General features: G+C 46.0%; 1 protein-coding gene across 10 annotated transcripts in view; it reads right to left on the reverse strand.

The window, feature by feature from the left end:
* The window catches only part of LOC110508063 (muscleblind-like protein 1), a 161,764-nt gene that overhangs the window by 23,798 nt on the left and 121,290 nt on the right, over window positions 1-16,676 (reverse strand). For all 10 annotated transcript variants that reach the window (XR_005040014.2, XM_036965211.2, XM_090224071.1 and 7 more), the window contains one exon: window positions 9,354-9,575. Coding sequence is in view for 9 of the 10 variants with exons in the window: in XM_036965211.2 (XP_036821106.1) it covers window positions 9,354-9,575 (222 nt within the window). In the remaining variant the exon portion in view is untranslated. The remainder of the gene's footprint in view (window positions 1-9,353; window positions 9,576-16,676) is intronic.

Here is a 16,676-nt window from a genome sequence, read left to right on the forward strand (position 1 = left end):
ACTGGCCTGCTGGGCATTGATTTTCCATCTTTCTTTCCTGTTATTGACCACTTCCCTCGTTCACAGAGTTGTCCACTCGCCCTGAGACTTCCTCCGCAACACCTTTGTTAATTAAACACACTTTACTGAGTCCTGTTCCCAACATCACCTTTCCAAACGATCCTGCCCCCCCCCTCCCCTTCCTTCCCGTCCTTTCTCTCCATCTCCCCAGCCTCCCCTTCTCCTCTCCTCTCCGAACTGGTCGCAATGATTTTCTTTTGTTATTACCTGGCTACTAGTGCATCCTAGGCACCGCTACATAATGCATGAGATTGACTTACTGCCCAATGAATAACTAACTATTGTCTTGCAGTGAACCCTGAGAATCACAGGTGAACATCAGGTTTTCTAATAAGTGATGACTCTGATTGGAGAATTAAAGCTCCATTGGAAGAATACACGAGGGTGATATATCAGTTCTTATGGTGTGTGTGTGTCTGTGTCTTCGTGTGTGTATGTGTCTGTGTCTGCGTGTGTGTGTGTGTGTCTGTGTCTTCGTGTGTGTGTGTGTCTGTGTCTGCGTGTGTGTGTGTGTCTGTGTCTTCGTGTGTGTGTGTGTCTGTGTCTTCGTGTGTGTGTGTGTCTGTGTCTTTGTGTGTGTGTGTGTCTGTGTCTGCGTGTGTGTATGTGTCTGTGTCTGCGTGTGTCTGTGTCTGCGTGTGTGTGTGTGTCTGTGTCTTCGTGTGTGTGTGTGTCTGTGTCTGCGTGTGTGTGTGTGTGTGTCTGTGTCTGCGTGTGTGTGTGTGTTTGTCTTCGTGTGTGTGTGTGTCTGTGTCTGCGTGTGTGTGTGTGTTTGTCTTTGTGTGTGTGTGTGTGTCTGTGTCTGTGTGTGTGTGTGTGTGTGTGTCTGCGTGTGTGTGTGTGTCTGTGTCTGCGTGTGTGTGTGTGTGTGTCTGCGTGTGTGTGTGTGTTTGTCTTCGTGTGTGTGTGTGTCTGTGTCTGCGTGTGTGTGTGTGTTTGTCTTTGTGTGTGTGTGTGTGTCTGTGTCTGTGTGTGTGTGTGTGTGTGTGTCTGCGTGTGTGTGTGTGTCTGTGTCTGCGTGTGTGTGTGTGTGTGTGTGTCTGCGTGTGTGTGTGTGTGTGTGTGTGTCTGCGTGTGTGTGTGTGTTTGTCTTTGTGTGTGTGTGTGTGTCTGTGTCTGTGTGTGTGTGTGTGTGTGTCTGCGTGTGTGTGTGTGTCTGTGTCTGCGTGTGTGTGTGTGTGTGTGTGTCTGCGTGTGTGTGTGTGTGTGTGAAACTTCTGGATGCATGCATCTAGTGCAGTAGTGGGTAGAGGTTAGTTGCATGCCAGTTGCTTTCTGTTAAAGTAATTTCATAATTCCTATAAATTCACTTAGTCTATTTTATGAGAATTTGTAAGATTCTCATTTGCATTAAATAGACAGAGACTAGACTTATCAAAATTAGATAATAGTATTTATTCTCGGAGCTCGCTGCCATGAAACCACAAACAACAGTTTATATACAACATATGACGTCATAGGTTATAAAATGTCCTTCCTCCTATCGAACACGTTCAAGAGTTTATTCCCATCCCCTCGCTCGCTCACTCCAGACACACAGTTAAATCAAGATTAAACTTCTGAAATCTTCATCTATCAATATTCAGCAGACAGTTCCAGATCATGGAAAACCTAGGGAGACACTCACTGCCTTATCTAAACATCCCAGAGCTAAGTTGAGTCGGTTCAACCATAGGTTCACAATCCTTTCTGCTTACTTAAAACCCACAATCCATTTCCTCCCCAACCTAGCTGGAATGGTATTTATTAATCAGATATAATAAAACAAGTAGAGTTTAATTATTTATAGTTCTATTTAAAATGTAGATATTGTTTAGTCATTGTTCATAAAATTCCTAACACTTTCATACACTCACTTACAGCTCGCTGCCGCCGGCTAGCCCTTGTGGTGAATTGGGGAGCAGCTTCATGCACAAGTCTCCCCTTGCTGGTACAAAGCCTCTCCACGACCAAGACTCCTGTCGGGCCTCCTTGCGGCGGTACAAGTTAACTGGTTCTCTTGAAACTCCAGGCTAACCGGCAGGGGATCTCGGAGCAGCAGTGGGCCCCAGAGATGGTCCTTTACAGGCACACCTGGCTGCCATCAACTACTGTCCCGCTGCCTTGGGGGTTAGTCTGCTACAACAAAGGCCAGGAGAGCACACCTTGAAAGAAAAGCAGCGTGCTGGCGACGCACGGTAGGCAGACGCCAACAGACTGGGGTTTCGGCAGCCTCCTGCAGCTGTGGAAGATACTGGAAATCGTGGATTTCCCCTCTTGCCACTGAAACTTCACCTTCCTACAGTGAAGTAGTGCTGTTGGGAATTGCGCACCCTCAGCGGCACCTTAAATAACTTCCCTTGGGCAGGTATCCACTTCTGACCTCGGTGAAGCCATCAACCGGAAGTCTTGCAGCTTTGGAGTGTCTGATGACGCGGGGATGCACCGGGTGCCACTTAATCAGACCGCCTACATGCCAGCGGCACAGGACTATTATTGTCGGCAGCAGCTGGGAATTGAGTGGCAGCTGCCCTTGGCAGACCCCTGTGTGAGTGAGCAGCCCTATTTAGGAGCCACACTGCTCACCCCAGCTGGGGAGAGGCCTAGAAAAGGTAGCCTAAGAATTTCCCGTTCACTCCGTCCTGGATAGGCTACCGCACCTATCAGAGTTCCACTCAGCGGTCGAAAAATACTAAATAAAACAATAAACATCAGACCTCTTTTTGGACGATAATAGCAACAGACCCCATTGTAGAACAGCTTTGATAGCTGCCCTGAATGAGACCAGGTTCCTGGATGAAAGTTCCCTGAAAGAGGAGGGAGAAGGTTGCAACTTCTTCTGGAAAGGTTACCCTCCGGGTGGACAACATCAGCACGGTGTGGGACTGGAAAATAAGAACCACTTTCTACCCAGCCTCACTGAAACACCTGTCGGCATAAGTAAAAGACTCATATCTCTCCGCATCCCCCTTGCCAACGTGCGTTATGCTACTCTTCTGAAAATGAGGCAAAGGACTGCTTCTACCAGTCAGTAGATGAGATATTTTTGCTGGATGACTTCAACACTAGGGTGGAACAGAACAACAGGATGTGGAGTCGGAGTCCTGGGTAGGCATGGTGTTGGCCAGGTCAATGAGAACGGCATAAGACTGCCAACTCAATGTGACCTCATTGTCACAAACACCTTGTTCCAGCAGAAGAACAAATATAAAACATCGTGGATGCACCCACGCTCCAAACAATAGCACCTGATCGACTACATCATAGTTGACACTAATGACGTCCTGCTGACACGTCCCATGAGGGTTGCAGAATGCTGGACAGATCACCGTATGATACCGGCTAAACTCCAGTATTGTCACGACTTCCACCGAAGTCGGCTCTTCTCCTTGTTCGTTCGGCGATCGACGTCACCGGCTTTCTAGCCATCGCCGCTCCATTTTTCATATTCCATTTGTTTTGTCTTGTTCCATACACACCTGGTTTTCATTCCCCAATCAATCTACATGTATTTAGGCCTCTGTTCCCCATCATGTCTTTGTGTGTTCATTGTTAAACGGTGTATGTTCACCCGCGATACTTTTATAGTTCATGTTCTGTGTTTTTGGGCACTTATGTCATTTTTTGTGCCTATTGTTGAATGGAATAAAAGTGCGCCTGTTTACTCTACTCTGCTCTCTTGCACCTGACTTCACCTTAACAAGTGTCAAACAGTAAGAAAGAAAGAATGGTGCCGGAGAGGATGGCTGCCGTTTTACGTGCTCGTAACCAGCTGTGCTATTTAGTTCATTTTGTTTGTAACTTGTTTTTTTAAACTTATTTTGTACATAATGTTGCTGCTCCCGTCACTTATGACGTCTGGACATTAGAACACCGATTACTCACCTCGAACTGGATGAAGATTTTTTCTTTAATGATTCCGACGTGAAGAATATACGGCTTTCTCGGGAACGGGTCCACATCCCCATCATTTGCGTGAAGAAAAGATGGAGAAATAGGGGATGGAGGTCGGGCTGCCTTCTGAGACATCACAGGCGAATGAGTAAACCCCCTCTACCATCAGTCCTTTTAGCCAATCATTGGATAACAAAATGGATGAGCTCCGATCAAGGATATCCTACCAACACAACATTAAAAACTGTAATAGGTATGGTTCACCGAGTCGTGGCTGAACAGCGACATGAATAACATACAGCTGGTTTTCGGTCAATCGGCAAGATAGAACAGCTGCCTGTAGGACTAGGGGTGGCGGTCTGTGTCTATATGTAAATAACAGCTGGTGTGCAAAATGTAATATTAAGGAAGTCTCAAGATTTTCCTCCCCCGAGGTAGAGTATCTCATGAGAAGCTGTAGACCACATTATTTACCAAGAGAGTTTTCTCATCTATATTTTTGCTAGTGGTCTATTTAGCGCCACAAACCGATGCTGGCACTAAGACCACACTCAACGAGCTGTATAAAGGCCATAAGCAAACAGGAAAATTATCATCCAGAGGCTCCTAGTGGCCGGGGACTTTAATGCAGGGAAACGTAAATGTGTTTGACCTCATTTCTACCAGCATGTTAAAAGTGCAACCAGACTGGAAAAAACTCTATAAGGAAGTGGTCAGAGGACACAGATGCTAAACTACAGGACTGTTTTGCTAGCACAGACTGGAATATGTCCCGTGATTCTTCCGACAGCATTGAAGAGTACACCACATCAGTCACTGGCTTCATCAACAAGTGCATCGATGACGTTGTCCCCACAGTGACCTTACGTAATACCCCAATGAGAAGCCATGGATTACAGGCAAAATCTGCATAGAGCTAAAGGGTAGAACTGCCGCTTTCAAGGATCAGGACTCTAACCCGGAGGCTTATAAGAATTCCCACTATGCCCTCCAATGAATCATAGAGGCAAAGTGTCAATACAGGGCTAAGATTGAATTATACTATTATACTTATAGGGCTTGGAAACTATTACAGATTATAAAGGGAATTACAGCTGCGAGCTGCCCAGTGACACAAGCCTACCAGACGAGCTGAATAACTTCTATGCTCGCTTCGAGGCAAGCAACACTGCATACATGAGAGCACCAGCTGTTCCAGACGACTGTGTGATCATGCTCTTCGTAGCTGATGTGAGTAAGACCTTTAACTTCTTATGGCTGAGATCCCGTTACCGGGAGAGATATAACAACAATCAGTGATAGTACAGGGCGCCATATTCAAAAGAACTGAAATCTCATAATTAAAGTTCCTCAGACATACATGTATTTTATATCGTTTTCAAGATAGTCTTGTTGTTAATCCCACCACAGTGTCCGATTTCAAAAAGGATTTACGGGGAAAGCACCACAAACAATTATGTTACCTCACCAACAACTCACTAAATTACACAGCCAATTTTACCAGCCAAAGAGAGAGAGAGAAAACGCACATATAGAGATAAAATGAATCACTAACCTTTGATAATCTTAATCAGATGATAGGACTTCATGTTACACAATACATGCATGTTTTGTTTGATGAAGTTCATATTTATATCATAAATTCTGAGTTTACATTGGAGCATTCCATGGCTTAAGGACAACAAAGTCAAGGCATTGGAGTGGCCATCACAAAGACCTGACCTCAATCCCATAGAAAATTTGTGGGCAGAACTGAAAAAGCGTGTGCGAGCAAGGAGACCTACAAACCTGACTCAGTTACACCAGCTCTGTCAGGAGGAATGGGCCAAAATTCACCCAATTTATTGTGGGAAGCTTGTGGAAGGCAACCCGAAACGTTTGACCCGAGTAAAACAATTTAAAGGCAATGCTACCAAATACTAATTGCGTGTATGTAAACTTCTGACCCAATAAGAATGTGATGAAAGAAATGAAAGCAGAAATAAATAATTCTCTCTAATATTATTCTGACATTTCACATTCTTAAAATAAAGTGGGGATCCTAACTGACCTAAGACAGGGGATTTTTACCTTAATTAAATGTCAGGACTCGTGAAAAACTGAGTTTAAATGTATTTGGCTAAGGTGAATGTAAACTTCCGACTACAACTGTACGTATTACCTCAACTACCCCGCCCATTGACTTTGTACATTGACTTTGTAGCGGAACCCCCATAGCCTCGCTGCTGTTGTTTCATTGTTGCTTCTAAATTATTTGTTATATTTATTTTTCTTAAAACTGCATTGTTGGTTAAGGGCTTTTAAGTAAGTATTTCACTGTACAGTCTACACCCGTTGCATTCAGCGCATGTGACATTATTTTATTTAAATGTGATGCCTGCAGCGCTTCCTGGGAATCAACTGGCGCAACAGAGTGACCAATACAGAGATACAGTACTTGCTAAGACCAACTGCGGGGTATGGAGGCCATGGTCACCCAGCACCAACTGTAAGAGAATGGAGGCCATGGTCACCAAATAGCAACTGTAAGAGTATGGAGGCCATGGTCACCAAGCACCAACTGTAAGAGTATGGAGGCCATGGTCACCAAATAGCAACTGTAAGAGTATGGAGGCCATGGTCACCCAGCACCAACTGTAAGAGTATGGAGGCCATGGTCACCCAGCACCAACTATAAGAGTATGGAGGCCATGGTCACCCAGCACCAACTGTACGAGTATGGAGGCCCTGGTCACCAAGCACCAACTGTAAGAGTATGGAGGCCATGGTCACCCAGCACCAACTACAAGAGTATGGAGGCCATGGTCACCAAATAGCAACTGAAAGAGTATGGTGGCCATGGACACCCAGCACAAACTGCAGGAGTATCAGGCCAAGGTGTAGCTGGCCCCCACTACAGACCGCAGGCCAGGGTGTAGCTGGCCCCCCCTACAGACCGCAGGCCAGGGTGTAGCTGCCCCCACCCCCCCCCCCTACAGACCGCAGGCCAGGGTGTAGCTGGCCCCCCCTACAGACCGCAGGCCAGGGTGTAGCTGGACCGCAGGCCAAGGTGTAGCTGGCCCCCCCTACAGACCGCAGGCCAAGGTGTAGCTGCCCCCCCTACAGACCGCAGGCCAGGGTGTAGCTCCCCCCCCTCCTACAGACCGCAGGCCAAGGTGTAGCTGGCCCCCCCTACATACCGCAGGCCAGGGTGAAGCTGGCCCCCCCTACAGACCGCAGGCCAAGGTGTAGCTGCCCCCCCCCCCCCCCCCCTACAGACCGCAGGCCAAGGTGTAGCTGGCCCCCCCTACAGACCGCAGGCCAGGGTGTAGCTGCCCCCCCTACAGACCGCAGGCCAGGGTGTAGCTGGCCCCCCCTACAGACCGCAGGCCAGGGTGTAGCTGGCCCCCCCTACAGACCGCAGGCCAGGGTGTAGCTGGCCCCCCCTACAGACCGCAGGCCACGGTGTAGCTGGCCCCCCCTACAGACCGCAGGCCAGGGTGTAGCTGGACCGCAGGCCAAGGTGTAGCTCCCCCCCCCCCCCTACAGGCCGCAGGCCAAGGTGTAGCTGCCCCCCCCCCTCCTACTGACCGCAGGCCAAGGTGTAGCTGGCCCCCCCTACATACCGCAGGCCAGGGTGTAGCTGGCCCCCCCTACAGACCGCAGGCCAAGGTGTAGCTGCCCCCCCCCCCCCCTACAGACCGCAGGCCAAGGTGTAGCTGGCCTTCCCTACATACCGCAGGCAAAGGTGTAGCTGGCCCCTTCTACAGACCGCAGGCCAAGGTGTAGCTGGCCCCCCCTACAGACCGCAGGCCAGGGTGTAGCTACGCCCTGGCCTGCGGTCTGTAGGGGGGGCAAATACACCCTGGCCTGCGGTCTGTAGGGGGGGCAGACAAAGCGGTACATGGGCCATCGAGAAACGTTGCTGAAGAAGTGCAACATCAATCCCACAAGACCTAGAGGATGCCGCTGCCAACAGTTCCACCTGGAGGCAGCTCTGCCAGAACGGTGTAAAGAGGTAGGAGGAGGAGAGGAGCACAAGACCCAGAGGACGCCGCTGCCAACAGTTCCACCTGGAGGCAGCTCTGCCAGAACGGTGTAAAGAGGTAGGAGGAGGAGAGGAGCACAAGACCCAGAGGACGCCGCTGCCAACAGTTCCACCTGGAGGCAGCTCTGCCAGAACGGTGTAAAGAGGTAGGAGGAGGAGAGGAGCACAAGACCCAGAGGACGCCGCTGCCAACAGTTCCACCTGGAGGCAGCTCTGCCAGAACGGTGTAAAGAGGTAGGAGGAGGAGAGGAGCACAAGAGACAGCAAGAACAGCTCAGGAGACAACCATGTCTGCCCCTGCCAACACAGACTACATAGGACCCATCTGCATTAAAGTTTGTGGATCACGGATTGGACTCTCTGTTAACTCAGAAGTGGAAGTCGTCATCGGATACGATGGACTACCATAAGTGTGTGTTTTGCACCAGTGTGTGAGTACGTGTGTGTGCTAGCGTGTGGTGTGTGTGCCAGTATGTGTGTGTGTGCCAGTATGTGTGTGTGTGCCAGTGTGTGGTGTGTGTGTGTATGTGTGTGTGTGTGTGTGTGTGTGTATGTGTGTGTGTGTGTGTGTGTGCCAGTATGTGTGTGTGTGTCAGTGTGTGTGTGTGAGAGTGTGTGTGTGTATGTGTGCCTGTATGTTTGTGTGTCAGTGTGTGTGTGAGAGTGTGTGTGTGTGTGTGTGTGTGTGTGTGTATGTGTGCCTGTATGTTTGTGTGTCAGTGTGTGTGTGTGTGTGAGTGATAATGACAGGGCTAATGATGTGTGGGATGCGATAGTTATGCTAATTTGCATCCCTCTGTTTCCTTAATAAGTCTAATGAGTACATTACGATAACAGAGGTTTAGTTACTGTAACAGACTGACACATCATGAATATATTACGGTACCAGAGGGTTAGTTACTGTAACAGACTGATAAATTATTACTATATTACTGTACCAGAGGGTTAGTTACTGTAACAGACTGATACATTCTTACTATGTTACTGTAACAGAGATTTAGTTACTGTAACAGACTGATAAATTATTACTATATTACGGTAACAGAGATTTAGTTACTGTAACAGACTGGCACATCATGACTATATTATGGTACCAGAGGTTTAGTTACTGTAACAGACTGCTGTGTATTAGATACATAATGTAACTGTTTACGCATCACTTTTCAACTCTGCCCTTTAGTAATGTAAAAGACACAAGCCCAGAATAGAAAATCGACTTTGGTGAAAGATATTCAGTCCTCATTGACTGCCAGTTGCCAGCCTGGCACTCAATAACAGAGATTATAGATTTGGAAAATCGTGCGAGCTGTGTTTTTGATAAATCAAGTGCTAGAGTGCAGAGAAGAACAGCAGGTTGAGTCAGTGTTTATGTGTAATTATTTTAACTACTCACCTCCAGTCTGTCTGTCCTCATGAGTTTCTGTGCAGCGGCAGCAGCAGCAGCAGAGGGCATGGAGACGTTGGGGTTACTGGTCACCAGGACCGGGCCGCTGGACATGATCTCAGAAGGCATCAGGCCGGGCGACACCGGGCCCAGGTAGGGGTTAAACGCAGCGGCCACGGCAGCACTGGCATTAGAGGCAAGGCTGGGCGTCACAGAGAACATGGGGACCGGCTGTAGGGAGACAATATCGGTGTTAAAAGATGTCGGAGATATTCAACCAGTCTTAGAGGACAAAGGTAACACTTCATTTGAATAGCCCATCTGTAGTAGCTCAGTAACATTTCAACTAACTATCTACTAACCCTAGCCCTAACCCTAACCTTAACCATTATCCTAACCTTAACCCTCAGCCTAACCCTTATTTTAAACCTTGTTCTTAACCTTACCCAAACCCTAATCGTAACCATAGCAATTAGTTGCTTATCAACAGTGTATGAATATTTTGAAAATAAATACACAATGCGGAGGACTAAAGGTCAAGAGGGAATTAATGACCAATGGACATTTTTCTGGAATAGGAAATTAATTATCAATGGGTCAGAGACATGGGAGGAATTTGTCTAGGCATTGAGCCTGAAACAGGATACTTGTTATTTGGCCATTGGCCAAGTTATATTGCAAGGAGTTCTAATTGGTCAACCACAGGCTAGAGTTGGGTTATAAAATTACATCCTGTCCCTTTGTCCTGAGGAGAGAATCACTGAGGACAGGGGAGAATGAACATCTACCTCTCAGCATAACAGTGATTATGATTTGTCCTCTTTGAATAAACCCCCCCCCCCCCCCCCCCCCTGATTTGTCTTGGGGTCTGTGTTATTGAAGAGTAACATCACCCACTAACAACAGATAGTCAGTTCCTTATCAACAGTTTGTTGAAGGTATGACCATCTGCAGAGCATCTATATGGGACTATGCGGACTAGGTGAGGAGTGAATAGGAGTAAAATACAGATAGAGAAAGAACAAGACAGAAAGAAAGGGAGACAGAAAGAGAGAACGACAGAACAAGAGAACAGAGAAAGGGAGACAGAAAGAGTTAGCCTGGGAGCCAATCTGTTGTTCTCTATCTGCAGTAAGAGCAAGTTAGCTTGGGTGTTTTGTGTTGTCCTGTTGTCCTGTCGCTCTTGTCTTCTGTTCCCTGCTGTCCTTGTTTTTTCCATCCCTCTTAAAGGCTGCTGAGGTCTGGGGAGGACGAGGTTGGCTGGGGTCTGGGGAGGATGAGGTTGGCTGGGGTCTGGGGAGGACGAGGTTGGCTGAGGTCTGGGGAGGACGAGGTTGGCTGAGGTCTGGGGAGGACGAGGTTGGCTGGGGTCTGGGGAGGACGAGGTTGCCTGAGGTCTGGGGAGGACGAGGTTGGCTGAGGTCTGGGGAGGACGAGGTTGGCTGGGGTCTGGGGAGGACGAGGTTGGCTGAGGTCTGGGGAGGACGAGGTTGGCTGAGGTCTGGGGAGGACGAGGTTGGCTGGGGTCTGGGGAGGACGAGGTTGGCTGAGGTCTGGGGAGGACGAGGTTGGCTGAGGTCTGGGGAGGACGAGGTTGGCTGAGGTCTGGGGAGGACGAGGTTGGCTGAGGTCTGGGGAGGACGAGGTTGGCTGAGGTCTGGAGAGGACGAAGTTGGCTGAGGTCTGGGGAGGACGAGGTTGGCTGGGGCCTGGGGAGGACAACGTTGGCTGAGGTCTGGGGAGGACGAGGTTGGCTGGGGCAGGATTTTATTTTTGTTCATGTATTTTTTGTTGAATATTTAAATTTGTATTGTTTTGGTTGGTTGGTGTGGTGTTCCGGGGTCCTTGGTGGTTCTATGGGGGGAATTATGTCTCCTTGTTCTTGTTTTCCTAAATGGGACACTCCTGGGCTCGGAATAAATACACCTTTCCTCCATACATCGAGGTGACTCTCTGCACTCAGACACACTGTTGTTTTTGGTTGTGGCATTTGGGGCTTCTGTGTGTTAATTTCTTTAGGCACTTCTCAACACCCCTCATTATCACCACTCACACAACTACTCCCTTACCTTCTTTGGGAATTTTCATTTTCACTTTTGGATGAATAGCGTGCCCAGAGTGAACTGCCTCCTACACTGTCCCAGATGCTAATTTATGTATATTATTATTGGATAGAAAACCCTCTGAAGTTTCTAAAACTGTTTGAATGATGTCTGTGAGTATAACAGAAGCAATCCAAACAGGAAGTGGGAAATCTGAGGTTTGTAGTTTTTGAACTCACCCCTATTGACACAGTGGGATATGGGTTATTTTGCACTTCCTAAGGCTTCCACTAGATGTCAACCGTCTTTAGAACGTTGTTTCAGGCTGCTCATGTGAAGGGAGGCCGGATGGGAGCTGTTTGACTAAGGGGTCTGCCTACAGCCTCGTTCTCAGTCACGCGCTTTCACTTGAGAGGTAGCTCTCGTTCCAGTGCTTTTCTACAGACAATGGAATTCTCCGGTTGGAACATTATTGAACATTTATAATAAAAACATCCTAAAGATTGATTCTATACATAGTTTGACAAGTTTCTTCGACCTGTTATATAACTTTTTGAACTTTTTGTCTGACTGGACATGAACGCGCTTTTGGATTTTTTTTACCAAATGCCAAAGAAGCTATTTGGACATAAATGGACATAAATTATGTACATTTTCGAACAAAAAAAAAAACATTTAATGTGGAACTGGGATTCCTGGGAGTGCATTATGATGAAGATCATCAAAGGTAAGTGAATATTTATAATGCTATTTATGACTAATGTTGACTGCGCAACATGGCATATATTTATTTTGGATGGTTTGGGCTCTGAGTGCCGTTCTCAGATTATGCTTTTTCCGTGAAGTTTTTTTTAAATCTGACTCAGCGGTTGCATTAAGGAGAACTGTATCTAAAGTTCCATGCGTAACACTTGAATTTTCATAAACATTTATAATGAGTATTTCTGTGAATTCATGTGGCTCTCTGCAATATCACTGCATGTTTTGGAACTACTGAACGTAATGTAAAATAAGATTTTTGGATAATACACCAAGTACTAAGTCGTGTTTTGCAGAGAGGTCAAATACTTAATTTCCCTCATTAATGCAAATCAATTTATAACATTTTTGACATGCGTTTTTTCTGGATTTTTTTGTAGTTATTCTGTCTCTCACTATTCAAATAAACCTACCATTAAAGTTATAGACTGATCAAATCTTTATCAGCGGGTAAACGTACAAAATCAGCAGTGGATAAAATACTTTTTCCCCTCACTGTAAATATGAACTTTACCGAACAAAACATACATGTATTGTGTAACATGAAGTCCTATGAGTGTCATCTGATGAAGATAATCAAAGGTTAGTGATTCATTTCATCTCTATTTCTGCTTTTTGTGACTCCTCTCTTTGGCTGGAAAAATGGCTGGGTTATATGCTTGATATTTTTTTAGTTGTCTCCGTCTTTGTTAACCTCTCTGAGCCCGGAACCCGGTTGTGGGCTGAAATTCCACAACATACGGTGATCGCTACATAAATAGTCATATTAAACATTCATGAAAATGCAAGTGTCTCACATGTATCGAAAGCCAACTGCGTAGTGACCTAACATAATGGTTTGTGGAGCTTTCGCTGTAAAGCATTTTTTAATAAATCATACACTGTGGCTGGATTAACGAGAATGTTATCTTTAAAATGGTGCCTAATACTGGTATGTTTGAGAAATTTGATTTATGAGATTTCTGTTGATTTGTATTTGGCGCCCTGCAATTTCATTGGCTGTTGGCGAGGGGAACCCCAGTCCTAGACAGGTTACACTACTTACTTTAATAAATATGTTTGATACTTCTTTAGTTGTCTCCGTCTTTGTTAACCTCTCTGAGCACGGAACCCCGTTGTGGGCTGAAATTCCACAACACACGGTGATCGCTACATAAATAGTCATATTAAACATTCATGAAAATACAAGTGTCTCACATGTATCGAAGCCTAGAATCTTGCTAATCCAACTCCGTTTTCAGATTTAAAAAAGGATTTACTGCGAAAGAATACAATGCGATTATCCGAGCATAGAGCCCCATAAAAAACAACAATTTCAACCAGAACAGGTGTAACAATCACAAACTGCATTAAAATAAATAGTTTACCTTTGACGATCTTCGTCTGTTTGCAATACCAATGCTCATTGTTACACAATGAATGATCTTTTGTTTGATAAAATCCGTTTTTTATAGCCTGACACGAAACATTTTGTGAACCGCTTGTGTCGTGAATTCCGTCTCATTCCATTTTCGACGACACATTCCAGGTAAATAACCCACACAGAACGTGACTTTTCCAGTCATGTTTGGTTTCACTGCAATCAACTGGTTTGTTTGTAACACAATCAAACCTGATGGGTCATTTCGTGGGACGTATTGACTGAAAGAAACTGATTTGAAGATAACAAGTAGCGACATCATTTTGCACCAATGATTTGCCCGCTGTTTCGTTGATTGACTGTATTTTAACCCAATGACCACTGATCGTCTGGAAATCTAGCTGGGTAGATAGCCAATGAGCTGAGCTAAACGGCAATAGGTAATGTTTATGTGTTGCAAGACCAACCCATGTAGTAAGCTCCAGCGTAAAGTGAGTCATTTGCTATTGAAGTTTCATACCGGAAGGATATGAAAGATATGAAGGATATGAAGGATATGAAGGACATGAAGGATATGAAGGATATGAAGGATATGAAGTGTATCGCTATTGAAGTGTAACATTCATCCAGCTCCTGCCACAAGTGGCGTTCATCTGCCCAAATGATTTTCTGCAGGCATGGATGTGCCTCAGGGCCAAAAGGGCACAGCATGGAGGCGTCGCTGTGTTCTTTGCAAAATGAAGTCCCCCATCACCTGCACCACATGCTTGGTGACCCTCTGCTTTACAGCAGAAAGAGACTGCTATGGCACCTGGCATCAGCAACACAATATTGTGTAGAGCTTTGGCAAAGTGGGTAGGGTTATATCCTGCCTGTTTGGCCCTGTCCGGGGGTCTCATTGGATGGGGCCACAGTGTCTCCTGACCCCTCTTGTCTCAGCCTCCAGTATTTATGCTGCAGTAGTTTATGAGTCGGGGGGCTCGGCTCAGATTGTTATATCTGGAGTACTTCTCCTGTCTTATCCGGTGTCCTGTGTGAATTTAAGTATGCTCTCTCTAATTCTCTCTTTCTCTCTCTCTGAGAATTTGAGCCCTAGGACCATGCATCAGGACTACCTGGCATGATGACTCCTTGCTGTCCCCAGTCCACCTGGCCTTGCTGCTGTTCCATTTTCAACTGTTCTGCCTGCGGTTATGGAACCCTAAACTGTTCATATTTACTATTGAGGTGCTGTCCTGTTGCATCCTCTACAACTACTGTGATTATTATTATTTGACCCTGCTGGTCATCTATGAACGTTTGAAAATCTCAGCCATGTTCTGTTATAATCTCCACCCGACACAGCCAGAGGAGGACTGGCCTCCCCTCATAGCCTGGTTCCTCTCTAGGTTTCTTCCTAGGTTTTGGCCTTTCTAGGGAGTTTTTCCTAGCCACCGTGCTTCTACACCTGCATTGCTTGCTGTTTGGGGTTTTAGGGTTTCTGTACAGCACTTTGAGATATTAGCTGATATACGAAGGGCTTTATAAATACATGTGATTTGATAGAGGACTGAGGGTCTTCCAAATATTGAAAATGTGTAAATACAGTGGGGCAAAAAAGTATTTAGTCAGCCACCAATTGTGCAAGTTCTCCCACTTAAAAAGATGAGAGAGGCCTGTAATTTTCATCATAGGTACACTTCAACTATGACAGACAAAATGAGAAAAAAAATCCAGAAAATCCCATTGTAGGATTTTTTATGAATTTATTTGCAAATTATGGTGGAAAATACTGTTGTAGTACTGTTGCCCTCTTATGTTTTTCACATATTTTTTTTTATCTTGTTCATTTTAAAGATGATACAAAAATACAAATAAAAAACAAATGTTTTTTTTTCATTGTATTATCTAAACCAGATCTATTGTGTTATATTCTCCTACATACAATTTACATTTACACAAACTTCAGAGTGTTTTCTTTCAAATGGTACCAAGAATATGCATATCCTTGGTTCTGTGCCTGAGCTACAGGCTGTTAGATTTGGGTTGTTATATTTGGGTATGTCTTCGGGCGAAAAAAAGTAGGGAATTAGCTCTAAGAGGTTAAGGACTATGAGGCGGTTTGTCACGATCCAGAATAATGTCAGATGACACAACAAACTGCCACGACAGAGATGTCACACGAGCCTTCATCAGCTGTATCATAACAAACAGGATGTCAAAGACATGGCCACATGAATAACGTCATAAAGACCTGCATCAGTTCTGTGAAAGAGGGAACTTGAGGGGGAGAGAGAGAGAGAGAAAGAGAGAGAGAGAGAAAGAGATAAATAGAGAGGAGAGTGAGAGAAGGAGATAGAGAAGGAAGGAGAGAGAGGCGAGAGAGGGAGAAGGAAGGAAGGAAGGAAGGAAGGAAGGAAGGAAGGAAGGAAGGAAGGAAGGGAGGGAGGAAGGCAGGCAGGCAGGCAGGCAGGCAGGCAGGCAGGCAGGCAGGCAGGCAGGAAGGAAGGAAGGAAGGAAGGAAGGAAGGAAGGAAGGAAGGAAGGTAGGAAGGAAGGAAGGAAGGAAGGAAGGAAGGAAGGAAGGAAGGAAGGAAGGAAGGAAGGAAGGAAGGAAGGAAGGAAGGAAGGAAGGAAGGAAGGAAGGAAGGACAGATAGAGACTGAGACTGTACTGTAGCCTGGTGTCTCCTAACCCATAGTGACTTGAGCCATCCATTAGTGTTCTCTCTCTAATTTAAAGCCTCATCAGCATCATCACTCTGGCCCAGGCTATAATAGGCTTTAATTACATCACCCTCAGCTGAGCACCATGCATGAAATGAAAACACACGCCCACACTGAGAGGAGACAGAGGGAAAGAGGGAGAGATGAGGAGAAGTAGGTGGAGGAGAGGGTGTGACAGTGAGAAGTGGAGAGAGTTTAGGAGAGAGAAAGAGGGTGAGAGAGAGACAGACAGAACAGTGAGCACCTTGTCTTAACTCCTGCTTCCTGTCTTTTCCCTCTCTGTCTTACTCTGTCATCCTCTCTCCTTACTCTCTTTGTTCTTCTTCTCTCTGTCTTACGCTGTCATCCTCTCTCCTTACTCTCTGTGTTCTTCTTCTCTCTGTCTTACTCTGTCATCCTCTCTCCTTACTCTCTTTGTTCTTCTTCTTTCTGTCTTACTCTGTCATCCTCTCTCCTTGCTCACTTTG

Source organism: Oncorhynchus mykiss, chromosome 27, assembly GCF_057628025.1.
Source record: "Oncorhynchus mykiss isolate SJ-2025 chromosome 27, ASM5762802v1, whole genome shotgun sequence".
NCBI lineage: Eukaryota > Metazoa > Chordata > Actinopteri > Salmoniformes > Salmonidae > Oncorhynchus > Oncorhynchus mykiss.